General features: G+C 41.0%; 1 protein-coding gene across 1 annotated transcript; it reads right to left on the bottom strand.

The window, feature by feature from the left end:
* Positions 1 to 213: 213 nt before the first annotated feature.
* tbc1d15 (TBC1 domain family, member 15) lies at positions 214 to 18466 on the bottom strand. The gene is made up of 17 exons (XM_061924976.2): positions 18322 to 18466; positions 15110 to 15211; positions 14917 to 14991; positions 13002 to 13155; positions 12730 to 12937; positions 9507 to 9609; positions 9223 to 9417; positions 6251 to 6379; positions 6066 to 6169; positions 5870 to 5964; positions 4952 to 5068; positions 4777 to 4877; positions 4600 to 4699; positions 4424 to 4521; positions 4237 to 4353; positions 4070 to 4156; positions 214 to 650 (listed from the first exon to the last, which is right to left on the bottom strand). Exons 1-17 carry the CDS (start codon positions 18343 to 18345, stop codon positions 456 to 458), a joined length of 2004 nt encoding a protein of 667 aa, XP_061780960.1. The 5' UTR covers positions 18346 to 18466; the 3' UTR covers positions 214 to 455.
* Between the last annotated feature and the right edge of the window lie 234 nt (positions 18467 to 18700).

The following is an 18700-nucleotide window of genomic DNA, read 5'->3' as shown; positions in this document are numbered from 1 at the left end:
AATACAGCCTGCATGGCAGCTAAGTGTTGTTAGAGTCAACATAGCACCTTTTTCACGTTGCATTTCACCTGCATACTCTTTTATTCCATGTTTTATATATATATATTTTTTTTTATAGTACTTTTAGAATGTGCCGCGGGCCGTTACAAAATTAGCTGCGGATTGCAAAAGGCAAGAGCAATAGCATGAACAAAAAAAACGAGAGGAGCAGAGGACTGTAGAACAAAATTTTTAATGTGGTTGAGGTTAGATGTTTACATCTGATACGTTTTGGCCAAGACGACCCGCGTGCTAAAAAAAGATTTCTTTCCTGACATCACAAGCAACGTATCCAGGTTGTCAACACCTGTGTGTGTGCGGCGTTGCCGCTGTCCGCCTATTTCCTGTCCAGCGCCACGCAGAGGACAAAAGTTCACGTGGTACAAAAATAAGAATATTCTTAAAGGATACGCTCGCTACGACATGAAGGCAACTTTGCAACGCTGAGAGTCCATTGGTCTCAAATGTCCATTGGTGGCGCAGGCATGGTCGTCTCGATGCGGTGCTCCGAAGATGGTGGTCGCCACCGCCGACCCCGAGACGGTCGAATCAGTGACGGCGCGGGTTTCCGTTATCGAGGACAAGATGGTGACCACGGAGTGAGGCAGGTCCTGAGAACACACACGGATAGTCATGTGATAAAAGTTATTCTACTCCTGAAGCCCCACACACACAAGTGTAAACAATCCTGTTAATAAATAAACAATTCGTTGAAGGTGCTATTATTTTTCTGATAAACACACTAGTAATAACATGCTAATAACATGAGGATGATATAAATATAACAGAGAGGGTGGTAACATGAGATGAGACAATGATGATAACATGACAATAATGATATTATAACACGTGCAAGAGGAGAATGATATAGGGATTACATGATTACAAGAGGATGAGAACATGATCATAATATGAGGATGGTGACATGATGAGTTAAAGAGAACATGTGAGTAGCAAGATGAGATGATAACAAACATGCTGATAACATGAGAATGAGCTGATGACATAGCGATGACGCCATGACGGCAAATGAGAAGGATGAGGCGATCACATATGCGTACATAAGGGTGTTATTATGATAACATGAAGATGACAAGACAGCACAAGGATGGTGACAACAAGATGAGATGAGACCCAATGATATACAGTGCATCTGGAAAGTATTCACAGCGCTTCACTTTTTCCACATTTTATGTTATAGCCTTATTTGAAAATGGAATTAATTAATTTCTGTCCTCAAAAATCTACACACACTAACCCATGTGAAAACATTTTTAGACTTTCTTTGCAAATGTATTAAAAATAAAAAACAAAGAAATCACATATACGCAGCCTGTGCTCAATACTTTGTTGGTGCATCTTTGACAGCAATTACAGCCATAAGTCGAATACAATGCCACAAGCTTGGCACACCTATCAGTTACACCCATTCCTCTTTGCAACACCTCTCAAGCTCCATTAGGTTGGATGGGAAGCGTCGGTGCACAACCATTTTCAGATCTCTCCAGAGATGTTCAAATCGGAATCGCCCCAGTCTGAGTTAAAGAGCGCTCTGGAGCAGGTTTTTATCCAGGAATTCTCTGTACATTTATCTTTTCCTTTATCCTGACTAATCTCCCACTTCCTGCCGCTGAAAACCATCCCCACAGCAGGATACTGCCACCACCATGCTTCACTGTAGGGACGGTATTGGTCTGGTGATGAGAGGTGCCTGGTTTCCTCCAAACATGACGCCTGGCAATCATGCCAAAGAGTTCAATATTTGTCTCATCAGACCAGAAAATATTGTTTCTCATGGTCTGAGTGTCTCTCAGGTGCATTTAGGTGAACTTTTGACTGAGAAATGGCTTCCGTCTGGCGACTCTACCATACAGGTCTGATTGATGGCTTGCAGTTGAGATGGTTGTCCTTTTGGAAAGTTCTCCTCTCTCCACAGCGGAATGCTGTAGCTCTGACAGAGTGAACTTCGGGTTCTTGGTCACCTCCCTGACTATAGGGCCCTTTACCCTGATCGCTCAGTGTATACGGTCGGCCAGCCACAGGAAGAGTCCTGGTGGTACCAAACTTCTCCCATTTACGGATGACGGAGGCCACTGTGCTCATTGGGACCTTCAAGGCAACAGATATTTTTCTGTACCTTTCCCAAGATTTGTGCCTCGAGATAATCCTCGGAGGTCGACAGAAAATTCCTTTGCCTTCATTCTTGGTTTGTGCTCTGCCATGCATAGTCAAGTGTGGGACCTTGTACTGTATATAGACAGGTGTGTGCCTTTCCAAATGATATCCAACCAACTGAATTTACCCTAGGTGGACTCCAATTAGGCTGTAAGAACGTCTCAATGATGATCGGTTGAAACAGGATGCCTCTGAGCTCACTTTTGACCTTATTGGCAAAGGCTGTGAATACTTGTTTACATTTGATTTATTTGTTTTTCTTTCTCAATAAAGTTGCAAATTTCTAGAAAAAAACCCCCAAAATTTCACATTGTGTAGAACTTTGAACAATGAATGTATTCCATTTTGGAATAAGGTTGTAACATAACAAAATGTAAAAAATATTAAAAAAAAGGTAAATGCTGTGAATAGTTTCCGGATGCATGGTGTAATAAGATAATGAGAAAATGATATTTTTAAATTGGATCAAATAACATGTGGATGAAATGATGATATCATGAAGATTAAATGACTGCAAACTGATGAAAACAAAATGTTGATATGAAAAGGATATCACAAGGATGATGACAAGATGAGATGAAAATAGCACATAGATAGCAAGCTGAAATGAAACAAAGTGATGATGACGATGATGATATCATAGGAATGACACCAGGTGATAATAACATGATAGCACAAGGATGGTGATAACATGAAGATAACAAGATGAGATGAGACACAATGATATATAATAAGACAATGAGATGATATTATAAAATGGATAAAATAACATGTGGATGACTTTGATATCATGAGGATTAAATGAGTGCATGTGGATGAGAACAAATAGGTGACAAGATAGGATAGGATGCTTAAATGAGACAAACTGATGATGATGATATAACAAAGACCTAACAGGGATGACATAAGGATGGCAAATGAGAATGACGATGTCATCACAATATAAGGATGACATGATGATAACATAACACAAAAATGAGGAAGATATGGTTTTAACATGAAAAAAAAACAAATGAGGAGACATGATGATAATTTGACAACATAAAATTATATTATAACCGAGATTTAAAAAATTAGTGGATGACACGATGATAACATGAGGATTAGATGAGTGCGTGAGGATGAGAACAAGATGGTAACAAGAGGATGAAAAGATGATGACAAGATGAGATAAGGATGATGGAATGAAGATAATATGTAGATAGCAAGATGAGATAACACATTGATGACCATGACAGAAACATAACAATATAATGATGATCACATGAGCATGAGTTAACAGGGTTGACACCATGATGGAAAAATGAGAATGGTATGGTAAGATGGCATGATACCATGAAGATGAGATGACACATCACACATGATGACGATAATGTGAAGACGATGATATAACATGTTGATGAGAACATGTTAATAACACGAGAATGACATGATAAAATGCAGTTGACAAGATGAGTCTGACAATGCAATATGAAATTGACAACATTTAGTATGTTAAGATGATAACATGAATAATATCATGTTACAACATGGTGGCGTTGTTTTAAACCCCTAAGATTCAACCCAGTTATACCGGACTGACTTGAAATTTCGCTCACAGTCCAATTTTAATCGATTGTAACTTCAGTGTGTCTTTTTAGCTAAATCGCCACAACATTTTGTACACGTCTTTAGGAGACTGACAGGCACAGGTGTGTAAAATTTGAGCAAGATTGGTTGAAATACATGGCCGCCATCAAGCAAAACGCTAAACTACACAAATGCGAGCATGTCTTCCAAAGCATTTTGACCACAACCCATAGGAGGCACCATTTACAGTCAACAACTCCATGGATTAACAAAGACGTCCTCCTACCTGACACTTGTTGATTTGTAGCCAGATACTTTCTGCCTTGTGAAGGATTTCTTCAACGTCCAGCTTCATTGAGAGTTCGTTGATGTGCTGCCATGACGACATCAAACAAAATATTCAGTCATCTGGAAGGTAAGTAGACAGGTGGCAGAAGAAAAGGAAAGGCTCACTTTGAGGATCTCGCTGAAGCCGTAGTTCTCCTCCATGATTTTTGCCTTCTCAGCGTCCAGTATGGCACAGCAGAGCAGAAGATGGAAGTTCTGACAAGGTAATCCAGTCCACATCACCTGAAGAGCACACAAATACACATCAGGTGGATCCACCTAATTCTCATCACAATCCTCGACATGGACTGACCTCCCAGAGTCTGAGAATGTCCTGGAAGCTGAACTCTCTCTTGAAGCGGATCAACAGCCAGCGGAAGCAGAAGTAAAGATAACCAGAATCCTGCGACTCTAGAGGGCGGAGCACACACAAGTCAAAAGTCAGGACCACAAGATGCCTGCTAAACACTTATCAGAAGGCGCTGGTACCTAGATAGCTCCAAAAGGACGGGTCCAGTAGTCGGAGTAGAGTACTAAGCTGGATCAGCTGAGACTTCATTCCCTGCATCTGCTCCTCAAAGTTCTGGTGCTTCACGGGATGAAGAACACGGGTCAAAAGTTCAGAACCAGACTTGAGACCTAGTCGCAAATAACCAGTCGGCTTACCATGTGGTCCATGAAGGAGACAAAACACCAGAAGGCGTCCACCTCGTTCTCCATGACGAAGACGATTGGGGACAGCAGGTCGCTCATGCCCTGCACGTAACCTGCACGCGCACACACGGTACACATGTCACAGGATGCTGAAGAAGACTTAAAAAATAAACAGATGGAGTCTTACCCAAATCGAAGTCGTACATGCAGTATGTCATGAGGATGTCATGTAGGAGAACCAGGCCAGGGTTATCCATGCCCTCGAAGAATCTATTGGTTCTGTCTGTTCGGTTGACATCTTTCTCTGCCAGTAGCAACACAAGCTGTGATGCTTACAGCGAACACTAATACAGTGGAACCTCAATTTACGAACCCCTCTAGTTGCAAACAATTCGATTTTTTTTTTTTTATAGTCTTTTTAAAAAAAACAAAAGACAATTTGCGAGTAGTGCATTAGTGGCGCTCACAAGTTTGGAAGAATCGACGATGCAGGCTTTGTACAACAACAAGTTTTAATTGTGATGAGGCTGCTTTTTTATGGAAAATATGCCAACGTAGACTTATTTCACAGTGGCTGAGAAGAGCTATTCTCATTCATCGGCACCTTTTTCATGAATCCTACCCCTCCCTCCCTTACTATCTCATCAGCCCCTCCTCTGCCAATGTTAATGTAAGTGGATTTTACTTTTTAAATGTGAATTATTGTAGCAATATGGTTGTTAAAGTTAAGCTTTTTGTGATTTATGATCATTTATGAGGGCACCAAAGGATCTTCTGTGTGTGCGCAAGTTTTGGCAGAGCAGCACATACAGCACAGTTCATGATTTTTGTTGTTGTTTTGTCTGTTAATAAAGTTTAAGTTGATCAATCACCTCCTTGTTATGTTTTTTGTTAAATACAGTACTGTATATCACTTTGTATTGTGTTATAAATGTACAAACCTATACTAAAATATGGACTTTTGTCGACGCTGGACCCCATCATTCATATTTACATTGTTTCTTATGGAGAAAATGTTTGATTTAGGAACACTGTTCAAGAACCAATTAGGTTCGTAAATCGATGTTCACAGTATAGCAGTTAGCTAAGTTAGCACACTTCTCACCGATCAGACTCCTGTAGTCTCGAAGCCGCGAATTCCTTCTCTCCTGTTCCTCGCTGACAGACTTCCACTGTAGCTTCATACGGAAATATTCATCTCTGTGAGGAGAGGCACCAACTTTTAGGAAAAATGCTCAAATATTTCACTTATTATTAATATTTGCTGTGATTGTTCTTGGTATTTATTACGGGTGCTTTACGTTTTGCTTCTCTGTAGACTTTTCCTCTGCTCAAGCGTGCTGTTCCATGGAAAGTATCCCAAGAGGAACTTCCAAGCTTCTTTCCTGACAACGTGACACAGGCCCTGCAGGAAGGGAGCACACTAAAGACGAGGAACCACAACCAAAGGCCTTACACACTACTAGAGCACAAGAGTCCAACTTGCCCCCCTAAATATGGACTCTTTCAGCCTGCTGATGTGGATCATGCGACCCTCCTGGTCCTGATGTTGACTCCAAGAGTCAGGAGACAGCGGCTCACTCCTCGTTACCTGCGGCCTCGTCCCCAAGTCCACCTGCAAGTCATTGACCCAGTTCAGAGTACGGATCGACAGAATATCGGCGCCGATATTTGCCATTTCGACGCATACAGAACTACATCAGCAAATACAATATATACACATACAAAAGCAGTATTTTGTATGTTTTTAAAAATAGTAAAGTGGATACTAATAACCACTGCTCAAGCACCAGTGCATAAAGAAGAAAGTTACCTTTGTGCTACAGCCCAATTATTTATTCTATCCATCCATCCATTTTCTATTTTTTTAAATTAAAATCTAAGAATAAAAATACTCTCATTGTCAATAATTCGCCCAAATTATGTTTTGATATCTGACAGAGCATTTGTTTGAGTTCTTGTGAGAATTCTTCCACGGTCTGCTCAGCTGCGTTCACAGCTGCACTCATGCGGCCACGCCCTCTTTTTTTCTTTCTAATGCAGTGCTGATCGTCTACAGAATGTCTCTTCTGTTTACTTTAACTTGTCAAAACTTCAATTTTTGGCCTGGAAATTAAAGTTTTTGTTTCTCTTTCCTGACATCTTCCTCCCATGTGTTTTCACTATTGCAGCGACAAGCCTCCGGCCGTAACATTTACTGACAGCGTGGGCTTAATAAAGGAGTGCGGCGAGTTTCTTGTTCAGTCATTCAATCAAATAAAGAGACAGAATGGTACATGATGGGTGGATGGATGGATAGAGATGAATGGATTTAAGGACAACAACAAAAAAAACATCAATCCATCCATTAACTTTGCCAAAAATCCAAAGTTTGTGTAACTTTGTGCAAATAGATGATTATAAAAGTAAAGAAGAGCAGACGGCAGCTCACAAATTCTCATACTTTCTGTAACATCCAGGAAGAAATTATATCAGCCAGCTTGAAAAATGTCTAAACTATAATCTACGTGAAGGAGCCTAGAATTGTTTATATTTAAATGTTCACAATACTTCAAAGTTCCTCACAACAAAACCTTACAATGTCCATAAACTACTATAAAATAGAGTACTGTATTTTTCGGAGTATAAGTCGCACTGGAGTATAAGTCGCACCTGCCGAAAATGCATAATAAAAAAGGAAAAAAACATATATAAGTCGCACTGGAGCCCAACCAAACTATGAAAAAAACTGCGACTTATAGTCCGAAAAATACGGTAGATGGCGAGTTACTGTGATGTAGAAAAATCCTATATTTGTATAGATCAGGGGTCTCAAACACACGGCCCGCGGGCCAATTGCGGCCCGCGAGACGTTAATTTGCGGCCCCCACCTTAATATAAAAGTTTAATGTTAGTGCGGCCCGTGAGTTTTAAATGAATGGCGCTTGACAGCGTTGTGTGCGGAGCTGAAGGAATCTACCAATCACGGTGTGGTATGTGGCTCTCGACAATATTGAGAGCATGCCACTGCCTTTAACGTCCTCTAGAACCTGTCATCGCACAGTCTTTTTCTCCATGCAAACAGCGTGCCGGCAAAGTCACATGTTGTATGCGGCATCTGCAGGCACACACAAGTGACTGCAAGACATACTTGAGCAACAGCCATACAGGTCTGACTGAGGGTGTTCGTATAAACAAGTTTAAGACTCTTACAAATATGCGCCACGCTGTGAACCCACACCAAACAAGAATGACAAACACATTTCGGGAGAACATCAGCACCGTAACACAACATAAACACAACAGAACAGACGAGTTGCTGTGCGAATCGGACGTGTAGCACGTTAGTCGTGATGTTACGTTGATTGTGCTACCGTAACTGTAGACTCCACGGCGAGTCCCCCCCCCCTCTCCCGTTGGCTCCAGACGCAGACGATTTTTGTTATTTGGGTCCAAAATACCCCTGCGTTAGTGGAAAAGCGGCAAATGAGTGAAAGCGACAGAAACGTTGCCATGGAGACAAGGGTTGTCTTACGTGCCTGCGCGCAGTCACACCGCGACACCTGTCCGTCAGTAATAAAGTCCCTGATAACCTGGACCAATTCAAACCGTTATTTTTTTTTTTTTTATTGTTTAATTTGCATTGCCTCACACGATGAACACTACATATATTTTTATATGACGCCGGATAACACCCCAAGAGCCGTCACTTTTTTGCGCTCGCGATACCGGTACTTTCCGCCGACCGCCGTGTTGCTGTAAGGAGGAAAAGCGGAACGACACACATTGCGGAAATAACATTATTCTCCGTGCGTCGGCTAAATACAAATATATTCCACAACCCCAAACATGTCTTTTTCAAAGCCTGAAGTGAAGAGAAAGGTTAGTGATGAGCAAAGACAATTCCAGGAAAAGAGGGAGATTAAATATTTCTTTGTTGAGGACAGGGGCACCCCGACATGTCTTATTTGCACAGAGAAAGTTGCAGTGCACAAGGGATACAATTTGAAACATCATTATACAACTGGACATGCTGAGGAGTATGCAAAATACCAGGGAGATGAGAGAGTGAACCGGGTTGCACATTTTAAAACCAGTCTACTGAGGCAACAAGATTTCTTCAAGAAAGCAACCGAAAAGAGCGATGCAGCAGTCAAAGCTAGCTACATGGTGAGTAAAAGGGTTGCTAGGGCGGGAAAGCCATACAAAGAAGGTGAATTCATTAAAAAGTGCATGTTAGATTTTTTTTAAGAAATCTTTTCTTGCGGCCCAGCCTCACCCAGTTTCTGCATCCAGTGGCCCACAGGTAAATTGAGTTTGAGACCCCTGGTCTAGATGTTTACTGACGCATACTATTCATGTTTAGCTAACTTTTACTGCAAATGAATATTGGCTTTAAATATCGGTATCAGCCCTGAAAAAAACATATCGGTCGATCTGTAGTTCAGAGAGACTGTAGCGGTTCCGCCGTGCGCTCACCCTGGTGATGACCTCGAAGCCTGGCTCCTCCTGCTGGTTGATCTCCAGTCCCGGAATAACCTCCCCAAGGAGGTGGGCCACTTCCTCTGGGGGCCGCTGGTGCTGCTCCTCAGTCCCTCGAAAAGCGTCAAAAATGTAGTTGGTGACCTTTGAGAAGCGGTCCAGCGTGGTCACGTAAGGGTCCTTGCGGAACTTCTGTCATATAAAGAGCAGCCAGGTCATTTTATTGCATGTTATTTCCACTTCCCACATGCCTTCTATCACTAGACGTTGCAAACCCTTACGTGGACCAGGCCGTAATTGTTGTCATCCAGGAGGTTTTCGAAGGACTGGGACAGAACCTTGTTTGGAGTGCTGATTAGCAGACGTGACTCCTCCTCTGGAGACCTGGACAAGCACCAACGCAATGTCACGCATTCTCAGCTTTGTGTTTTTCGCTCAAAAATGAGACGTTCACTCAGCAATGAGATGTTGACTGAGGGGGAATCAGCCGTGTGGAAGAGCAGCAGGATTGGTGTTAACAGTTGTGGCTGTAGATAACCTCCTGGTATAGTTTTGATCAACTCCTCAATTGGGCAGGAGTTGCATTTGCTGTGATTTCATTGGTGTTCAGCATTTAGCAGCTTTATCTATCTCTGCGTGCACTTTAAGAATGTTAACAGTCCTGCTCAAATAGTGGGGCGTGGTGCGATGCCAGGGAGGACATGCTTCAAACCATGCTTCGAAAAGCTGTGCACTGCAAAATGTACTCATTTTAGTCATTAATCTTGACTTTCTAGGGGAAAAAAAGGACTAACAGGTTGTATTTGCTTGACGTCACGTCCGGCTCATTAAATATGTGAAACTCAAAGTGGTTGGCTCGCGAGCGTCTGTTGTCCCTGCGTTCTGAAGGCATTTTCAAAATGCCCTATTCTTGCGTTGTTTTAGGCTGTTGGAGCCATTCCAAACGCAAAAAGGAAAAACTTTTTTTCAGAGTTCCTTGAAAGGTAATCAAGAAAGGTGGAAGAGTGCAAAATTATACAAAAAACGACTAGAAAAGATGCACAAACTCCAGTTTAAGGGAGCAGATCGAGTCGAAGAACACACAAGTTTGCAGTGATCACTTCGTTAAAGGTTTGTTAATATACTATTAACGTTAATTATTTTGGATTTAAGTATTATCTTGATTATATCTGTATTTTATCTTGTATCGGAGTTCTTAAGACGCATTTTTGCTACAAGTGTTTCGTAAAGCACCAACTCGGCGAATCTACATAAAAGAAAGCAAATGTGACCACAACCTAAAAGAGTTAAGCTTTTATAAAAAGGCAGCAATCATAAAGGAAGATTTCAGCACATACACAATGTTGACATTTATAGTTATATTTTGATAAAGATGAGAAAAAACATGCATACTCCTAGATGGCACTTGCAACAAAAAAGGCAACAAACATGGCAGTAGACGCAAAGTTAAATCATGAAATGCACCCGAGAGAGTTATGATACCAATTTCCTTGACCTAGCCACAGACAAAGAAGTTGTAGACCTCCATGCTTTTCCAAGTTTTCATCCGTTTTGTTGTGTAGAATGACGTCTGGAGCACCAGATAGTTCAACATGTCTGGGAACGCGACTAACACGTAATCCTTGATATCACTCGACAAATCTTATTTTTGATAGTGTATAGGGATACATTGTAATGCATAGTTTGATTTTTTGCTTACATCTGCTTTTTGGAGGAAGATCTAGGCCCCTTGAATACTCATATAGCACTCTGTTGGCTGCACATGAGTAGCCATATTGGTTTGGTGGGCCACCACTTCGTTTACTTACGTTCCAAAGTCACGTGACGGAATACAACCTATTGTTTTATTCATTTTTGTTTTGTAAGTTAAAATGTTTTATATATTGTGCTCGTGGGTTAATGCTACTGATCATTTTGACATAGTTATTATTTATTGAGTTAATTTAATTTTAACTTTTCAGTAGCAAATGGCTCAACTTGGTCAAAAAATGTTTATAGTTTAAATAAGGATTTTTTTTTTCAGGCAAATTGATGCACTTTAAATATTTTCTGTTACAGGCTAAAAAACAATGTTAATAAAGTTATTTTTGTTGCTGTTTGTTAATAAGGAAAACATTTAATACAGGGGTGTACTTAAAACAGTCCTCAAATAGTTGGGCGAGCCCCACTGGAGGGGGTTCATGTGACTTCGGGGAACATGCTTTTTTTTCCGCACCAGAAAATAACGAAGCATATGTAGCACCTAGCTTCACTGTAACGACGGAGGAAAGGCTGGTGTGTTGTTTCCTTTAATGTTAATAAGCTTACAATGTTTTGCAGAGGTAAAGTTATAACAATTTCATAGACAAATTATATTATTTATAGTATAATGGGTGGGGGTTAATACGTGTGTATCACAATACAAAGGTCCTGGGTTCGATCCTGGGCTCGGGATTTTTCTGTGTGGAGTTTGCTTGTTCTCCCCGTGACTGCGTGGGTTCCCTCCGGGTACTCCGGCTTCCTCCCACCTCCAAAGACATACACCTGGGGATAGGTTGATTGGCAACACTAAATTGGCCCTAGTGTGTAAATGTGAGTGTGAATGTTGTCTGTCTATCTGTGTTGGCCCTGCGATGAGGTGTCGACTTGCCCAGGGTGTACACTGCCGAATGCAGCGGAGATTGGCTCCAGCACCCCCGCATCCCCGAACGGGACAAGCGGTAGAAAATGGATGGATGGATGGATGGGCGGGGGTGCGAAATATGTTCTTCTTACTAGGGGGGGCATAACAGAAAATAATTGAGAAGCACTGACTAATAACAATTTTATTGGACACATGATACGATTTATAGTCGCGGCGGAGAATGGTGGCGCGCAAATTGTTTTCTTCTTACTAAGGGGGTGTAACAAAAAACAATCGAGAAGCACTGCGCTAACAAAAATAAAGAAACCTATGTTTTCCTTGTTTGTTTTTTTTAAATCATCAAATTCCAGGCGTTACACTTTTTCATGCACTCCTAATCATTATTAGTTTAAAAAAAAACAATTTGTTGTATAAATAAGGAGAACAGCCTCTCTCCACACCGATAATTTGACCATTTACATTACAACATCCGCCAGGCTAACTGAAATGATTAATCTAGTGGAAGATTTTATTTCACATTTGTGCTCGCTATATTTGTCACAACATCAACTTTTTTCTGAAATGCTGAAGGCCATCGGATGGCGGGAAGGGTTAATCAATCTCAGTTTTGAGCTCAGACGTTAGGCCGGTGACAATTTCCTGTTGCGGTGGTAGATAAGAAGTTTAATAAGACCTGGCTAAGCTGATATTTGCTTCAAAAGGAACACAATTAGCATATAAATGATGCATTTCAGTATGGCTGAGGAGGATTTGTCGCATCACCCGGGTCACACAGGGTGGATGTTGCCTGGTTACTATGGTAACCTGACAAGTCTAGGCAAAGCCAGTCTGAGCCAATCTTTTTCTTCAAATCACAGTGGTGCTTCTAGTTCTGTACTCACTTGCTGAGTGTGGCAACTCTCCTAAAGCTGTCCAGGAACTCTCTGCTGCCGCCCTGGTAGAAGTGCAGAGGCGGCAGTGAGGAAGACTCCTTCAGTGTGAAGAGCAGAGTCGGCCCAGCGGGATCCTCCTCGATCTTGACAGCACGCAGCTGACTGAGGCTGACCGAAAAGAACCACCTGCTTCGCTCATGTCTGCCCGACACAGAGCCTGGAGGGGACACAAGTCAGTTGCGGTCCGTTGAAAAAAGCAACATGATGGATCTTCAACACACCCTCTCCATTGGTGCACGACTTCTTCTTGAAGGATGCAGAGTTGACCAGGTCCCACTCGGTCTCATAGCTCTGCTGGCTCTCCAAAAGTTGCTGTCCTCGTTCTACTGGTTGCTGACTCCCACACTGGACCCACTCCATGACTGAACTGGAGTCCTGTTGGGACAAAGATTCCCTGATTGGCTTTTAACCTCCAGACTCCGCTTTCACACCCTCTGGTATTTTTCGCTCTGGCACTGTCTTTACAGTTAGAGTATATGGCCAGTCTTAGGCAGAGTCTGTACAACAAGTCCTTATGTTACTTAGAGTCGGATGAACAAGTATTCATTGCGAATCAGTCCAACAGTTACACAGAGTCAGCGGAACAAGTCTATTTGTGAGTCAGTGAGAGCCTATACAAAGTCAGCTGAACGGGTCTTTATATCAAATCAGCTGAACAAGTCTTTGTAACAACACGGTAAAACTTCTGACGCATAGAAGTATTGTTTTAAATCAAATTTATTGAAAAAAACATGATTAATAGCTGCACTTTGATTAACTCACGGACCGACTAGCACTAGCTTGGTAATGCTAACATGAATATAAGACACAATAACATCTCTCCCCATTAAAAGAACGACATTCCACAAGCTAAACTTGTATACATACATTATCGGCCGTGCATCTACGATATTCAATTGTGCACATTGAACCTACAAGCTGTGCTCTCTTAGAAAATAGTGATTGATATATACTCAGAAAAATATGATACAAAAGGTGTTGTAGTTCCAGGCGCAATAATAATAACATGTAATATTTACACATTTTGCTCATTTTAAGCATACAAAGGTGCATTAATTTAAAAAACGCATTACTAAGTTTGCTTTTTCCTTCGACAACATCACAGATTATTACTTACTGCAGACTTCAATAGAGCCGATAAACATAACACAAGAATATTTACAGTACAAGGTCTGCTGTCACTGGGATATCGACTGATAGGATGTTGTTGTATTCCCGTTTAGATGAAGAATGACTCGTAGTTCTCGCGAGGGGTTTAAAAAAAGGGGTGGGTGCAAACTAGCGTCTTTTGCGTGCATTTCTCACCATCTCAAGGTCTAAATTGGCTGTCCAAGTTTACCAACTTCTTAGTTTATGTTTATTATTTCACTATCAATCTGAAAGGCATCATTTATGATCTACAATTAACTTTCACCACTTCAGAGTTGAGAAAGCAGCTCATCAGCTGAGGATGTCAACACAGCATAATAAATGTAGGTCCTTAACGTTAGGGCTTATAAAACCAATATCACTAATACTTGGTTAATATTCTAGTCACAACATGTAAATGGAGTTGTGTTGGCGCTTTTTGGATGGTTATTTTTTAGGTTTTATGGCCAGAATAAAAGTAATAGATGCAATGGCTCCCTTGCAAGCAGACTTTTATTTACTAGTTAAAATGCATAAAAAATTTATTCTACAACTTTTTTCTTTTTTTAATCAAACTCGGTTAACAAATTTCAGTGTGTGTGTATAGATATGTTTTGAACACATTCAACAATACTGCGATAATAATGATAATTGTGATAATTTTGGTCACAATAACTGTGATATGAAACTTTAAAAACATCACATCTCTAGTAGCTCTTCAGGGTCACCAAAATTAAGTATGACACATTAAGATATTGTTTGATAGTCTGTACTGTGTACTAGACAAGAAAAAACAAAGATTCAGTGAACTAAATCTATCTTTTTCAAATTCATCACTATATGTTGCATGTCAAAGTTTAACATTTCCTCCTATTTAGGCTAATCTCTCAGCTTTTAACCATAAAATAAATGCTGCGTATGTCATACAATGACAACAAAGTTTATATTTAAATATGTTAGTTTCCAAAAACATTGCGATATTTTGTTGTTAGACGCACACGCACACACCTTAGCAGCACACAAGATATGGGAAGGGTCCACGGAATCTTCCAGAGGTGTGAACTCCATCATGATATCACCATCCTCACAAGGGCGACACAAGGACAGTCAGTAACTTTAAGAATTTCAACGAAAAAGCACTTGATAGTTGTAATGCCGTCAAGACAAATGCAAAACCAACAATTTGACCTAATCTTTTTACCTTCTCGACAAGTTGAAGTGTGCCACAAACAAGAAGATCTTGCTCCACGCTGACGTCGTCACCACTTGGATGGATAAAAACTCCTTCGTGCTCAAAGAAAACCTGCCAAAACATTGTCTGTTTTTCGTTATTTCGCTCTCACCAGGTACTCCAACCACATCCCAGAAGATGTCCTTGTACATCCCTTTATCCTCTCTTTTTCATCTAGACGCCCCTTCATAAACCACGTACTGTTTGAAGGCATAAATAATAAAGTGAAGACAATTGCAGACTCACTTATTGCATAGCAAATCTTTTTTGGCACAATAATAAGTCATACTTAAGCTGCAGAAAGGTAAAAAAGCAGCAATAAATCACAGTGTTCGATTCATGAACTCCTTCATTCCGCACTCCATCCAGCTGTATAATCACTTGCCATAAAGCAATAGATGATGTCTATTACCGGACACCTTCTAGGTTTGCTACTTCTCTTTGTTTATAATGTCTATTTTCTGCTGGATTTACTCTCTATTTTATGCTGCAGCTGTTACATATACTGTAATATTGTACATGGTAATTGTTATATATTGTATATATGATATAAACATATATCAGTATATATCCTTACTGTACATATATTATGTAAATATTACGTATATATGTTATATTTTATGTTACTTTTAGTCTATTTTATACCTTACCATGAACTGATTAACGTGGACCCCGACTTAAACAAGTTGAAAAACTTATTCGAGTGTTACCATTTAGTGGTCAATTGTACGGAATATGTACTGTACTGTGCAATCTACTAATAAAAGTCTCAATCAATCAATCAATCAATCAAAACCTGCATTGTCCTTTCCATCTTTTCCATCATTTGTAACTGAGCTACTGTGTGGAACAATTTCCCTTGCGGATCATTAAAGTTTGTCTAAGTCTAAGTCTAAAAACAAATGCAATCTAAGCAAATTGAACGTAAATCGAATCTAAATCATATAAACCCCATATTCCCTCACTTCTACAAAATATCATAATTTAAAGCAATTCCTTGCACTCTGCTTCACAAACACAAAGCAACCCTGTGTTTGTTGTTTCGTTTAACCCTGCAACTTTATTTATATAAACAAACTTGTGCGTGGTGTCACCAAGAACCGCGATTTTGGCAGCGGCACCATGGACTGTAGGATAAGTTACCAGCCCTGGGAAGACTACCTGGGATTATCTGATGTAGTTCGAGAGATAATAGCTCACAACAACACTGCAGGACCGGAAGCCGCGTCTCCTTCACGGACAGATGCTTGGAGTGCGTTTTTTAGAAACATGTGGGCTCAAAGTCCGAGTTGCGTTGCATCTCCTCCGGCGTCGTGCACCTGGAGACCAGAACTTAGTCTGCACGATGACGTTCCAGACGCAGGGGGCTTGAACGCACCACCACGCATGATGTGCACCTTCTGCAAGCGCAACGGGGAGTCCGAGGCGGTCTACAGGTCTCACTAGCTGAAGACGCTCTCCGGACATGTGGCCTGTCCTTACCGTTTTTTAGAAACATGTGCGCTCAAAGTCCGAGTTGCTTTGCATCTCCTCCGACGTCGTGCACCTGGAGACCAGAACTTAGTCTGCATGATGACCTTCCAGACGCAGGGCGCTTCAGTGGTTGCAGGAGGCACCTGAACGCACCACGACGCATGATGTGCGCCTTCTGCAAGCGCAAGGGGGAGTCCGAGGCGGTCTACAGGTCTCACTGCCTGAAGACGCGCTCCGGAGACGTGGCCTGTCCTTGCCTGCGCACGTATGTGTGTCCTCTCTGTGGAGCTTCCGGCGACAAAGCGCACACTAAAAGCTTCTGTCCAGAAGTGGGCCCCAACTACAAGTCTGTATACGTCCAGAACGAACTCTGAGCTTCTTGTTTGCTTTTTTGATTGATTGATTGAGACTTTTATTAGTAGGTTGCACAGTGAAGTACATATTCCGTACAATTGACCACTAAATGGTAACACCCGAATAAGTTTTTCAACTTGTTTAAGTCGGGGTCCACTTAAATCGATTCATGATACAGATATATACTATCATATATACTATCATCATAATACAGTCATCACACAAGATAACCATCAGGGTGTATATATTGAATTATTTACATTATTTACAATTCGGGGTGTGTGTGGGGGGGGGGGGGGGGGGGTTAGGTTTGGTTGTTATCAGTTATCAACAATTGAGAACAGAAAAATGGATATTGAAACAGTGTAGGTCTGACTTGGTAGGATATGTACAGCAAGTAGTGGACTTAGAGAGAGAGAGAGAGAGAGAGAGATCAGAAAGCATAAGAAAAATATCTGCATTTGATTGTTTACATTTGATTATTAACAACAATCCGGGGAGGGTGTTAGTTTAGGGTTGAAGTTGCCTGGAGGTGTACTTTTATTGCGGTTTTGAAGGAGGATAGAGATGCCCTTTCTTTTATACCTGTTGGGAGCGCATTCCACATTGATGTGGCATAGAAAGAGAATGAGTTAAGACCTTTGTTAGATCGGAATCTGGGTTTAACGTGGTTAGTAGTATTAGTATTATCGAAAACCCCTTTCTTTGTTGGAATACTTCTCTTTTATTGCTTTTATATCATGAGAGAATAAGTATTTTTATTTGTTGAAACTAATCACTACTGTGAACTTGTTATTTGACTTTCATTCTTGTGTGCAAGTAATGTTATTTGTAGTATTGTAGTAGTTTGCAGTGTTTTACATGGTATTGTATTTATTTGTAGTATTGTTGTAGTTGTATACATATCGTTTGCAATACCATGAATTGATTACGTGGACCCCAAGTTGAAAAACTTATTCGGGTGTTACCATTTAGTGGTCAATTGTACTGAACTGTGCAATCTACTAATAAAAGTTTCAATCAATCAACCCTAATAGGCGCCTGTTATATGCATTTGAAGCCTCAAAATATGAATAATATGAGACACATTTGATTGGAAAGTTGCAATGCTTTAAGAAGCTTCATCTGGCTATTGCTTGGAGTTGAGCTTTTTTCTAAACACAACATGAAGCTTCAAAATAGCGGCTAGCAAAACCGCTAACACTAACAGCACGCTGCTGTCCCCGAGGAGTAGAGGCTGTGAGGCGAAACGCAGAACTACAAAGAGGGCCGCTATCCAGCGAATAAACGCCCTATGAAAAGCGCTGCCTCGTCAAATGTTACTACAGCGTGAGTGGGTCTGGGTTTGTTTTTACCTTTGGAGCAAAATTCGCCGCCATGTTGCCAGCTCTCCAGCGATGACGACAGGGTCACGTGGCTGTCAAACGCCAAAACAACGCTATACGTGTCAGCTTCCGGGCTTTAAGGCTGGCAACGCATGCGCAGTCTTTTGAGATACAGTTTGGACGTTGCAGTCCTTCTTACCTTATGGTTTTTATCTCCTCAATGCGGTTTCTATTCTTTAGAACCGACGCATATACAATACTGTATATATGTTCTAACTTACGTACTATCGCTAAGAATTGATAACACATTAGACATGCTGTCAAATCCAAAATAGAAAACTAGATACTTCGTTTAAAAACAACTAACAACGTATAAACACACACAACTACTTTATTACAGGAACTCCAG

This window comes from Nerophis lumbriciformis, linkage group LG29, assembly GCF_033978685.3.
Source record: "Nerophis lumbriciformis linkage group LG29, RoL_Nlum_v2.1, whole genome shotgun sequence".
Lineage (NCBI taxonomy): Eukaryota > Metazoa > Chordata > Actinopteri > Syngnathiformes > Syngnathidae > Nerophis > Nerophis lumbriciformis.
The sequence above is the reverse complement of the archived record's forward strand: the minus strand, read 5'-3'. Positions and strand labels throughout refer to the sequence as shown.

What these genes read in the sequence shown, in the direction of transcription:
- tbc1d15 (XM_061924976.2), bottom strand. Translation starts at nt 18,345, where the DNA reads ATGGCGGCGAATTTTGCTCCAAAG. An exon ending in CACTTCAACTTGTCGAGAAG is followed by an intron (nt 14,992 to 15,109) that starts GTAAAAAGATTA and finishes CGCCCTTGTGAG; the next exon opens with GATGGTGATATCATGATGGA. An exon ending in ACAATTACGGCCTGGTCCAC is followed by an intron (nt 9,418 to 9,506) that starts GTAAGGGTTTGC and finishes TTTATATGACAG; the next exon opens with AAGTTCCGCAAGGACCCTTA.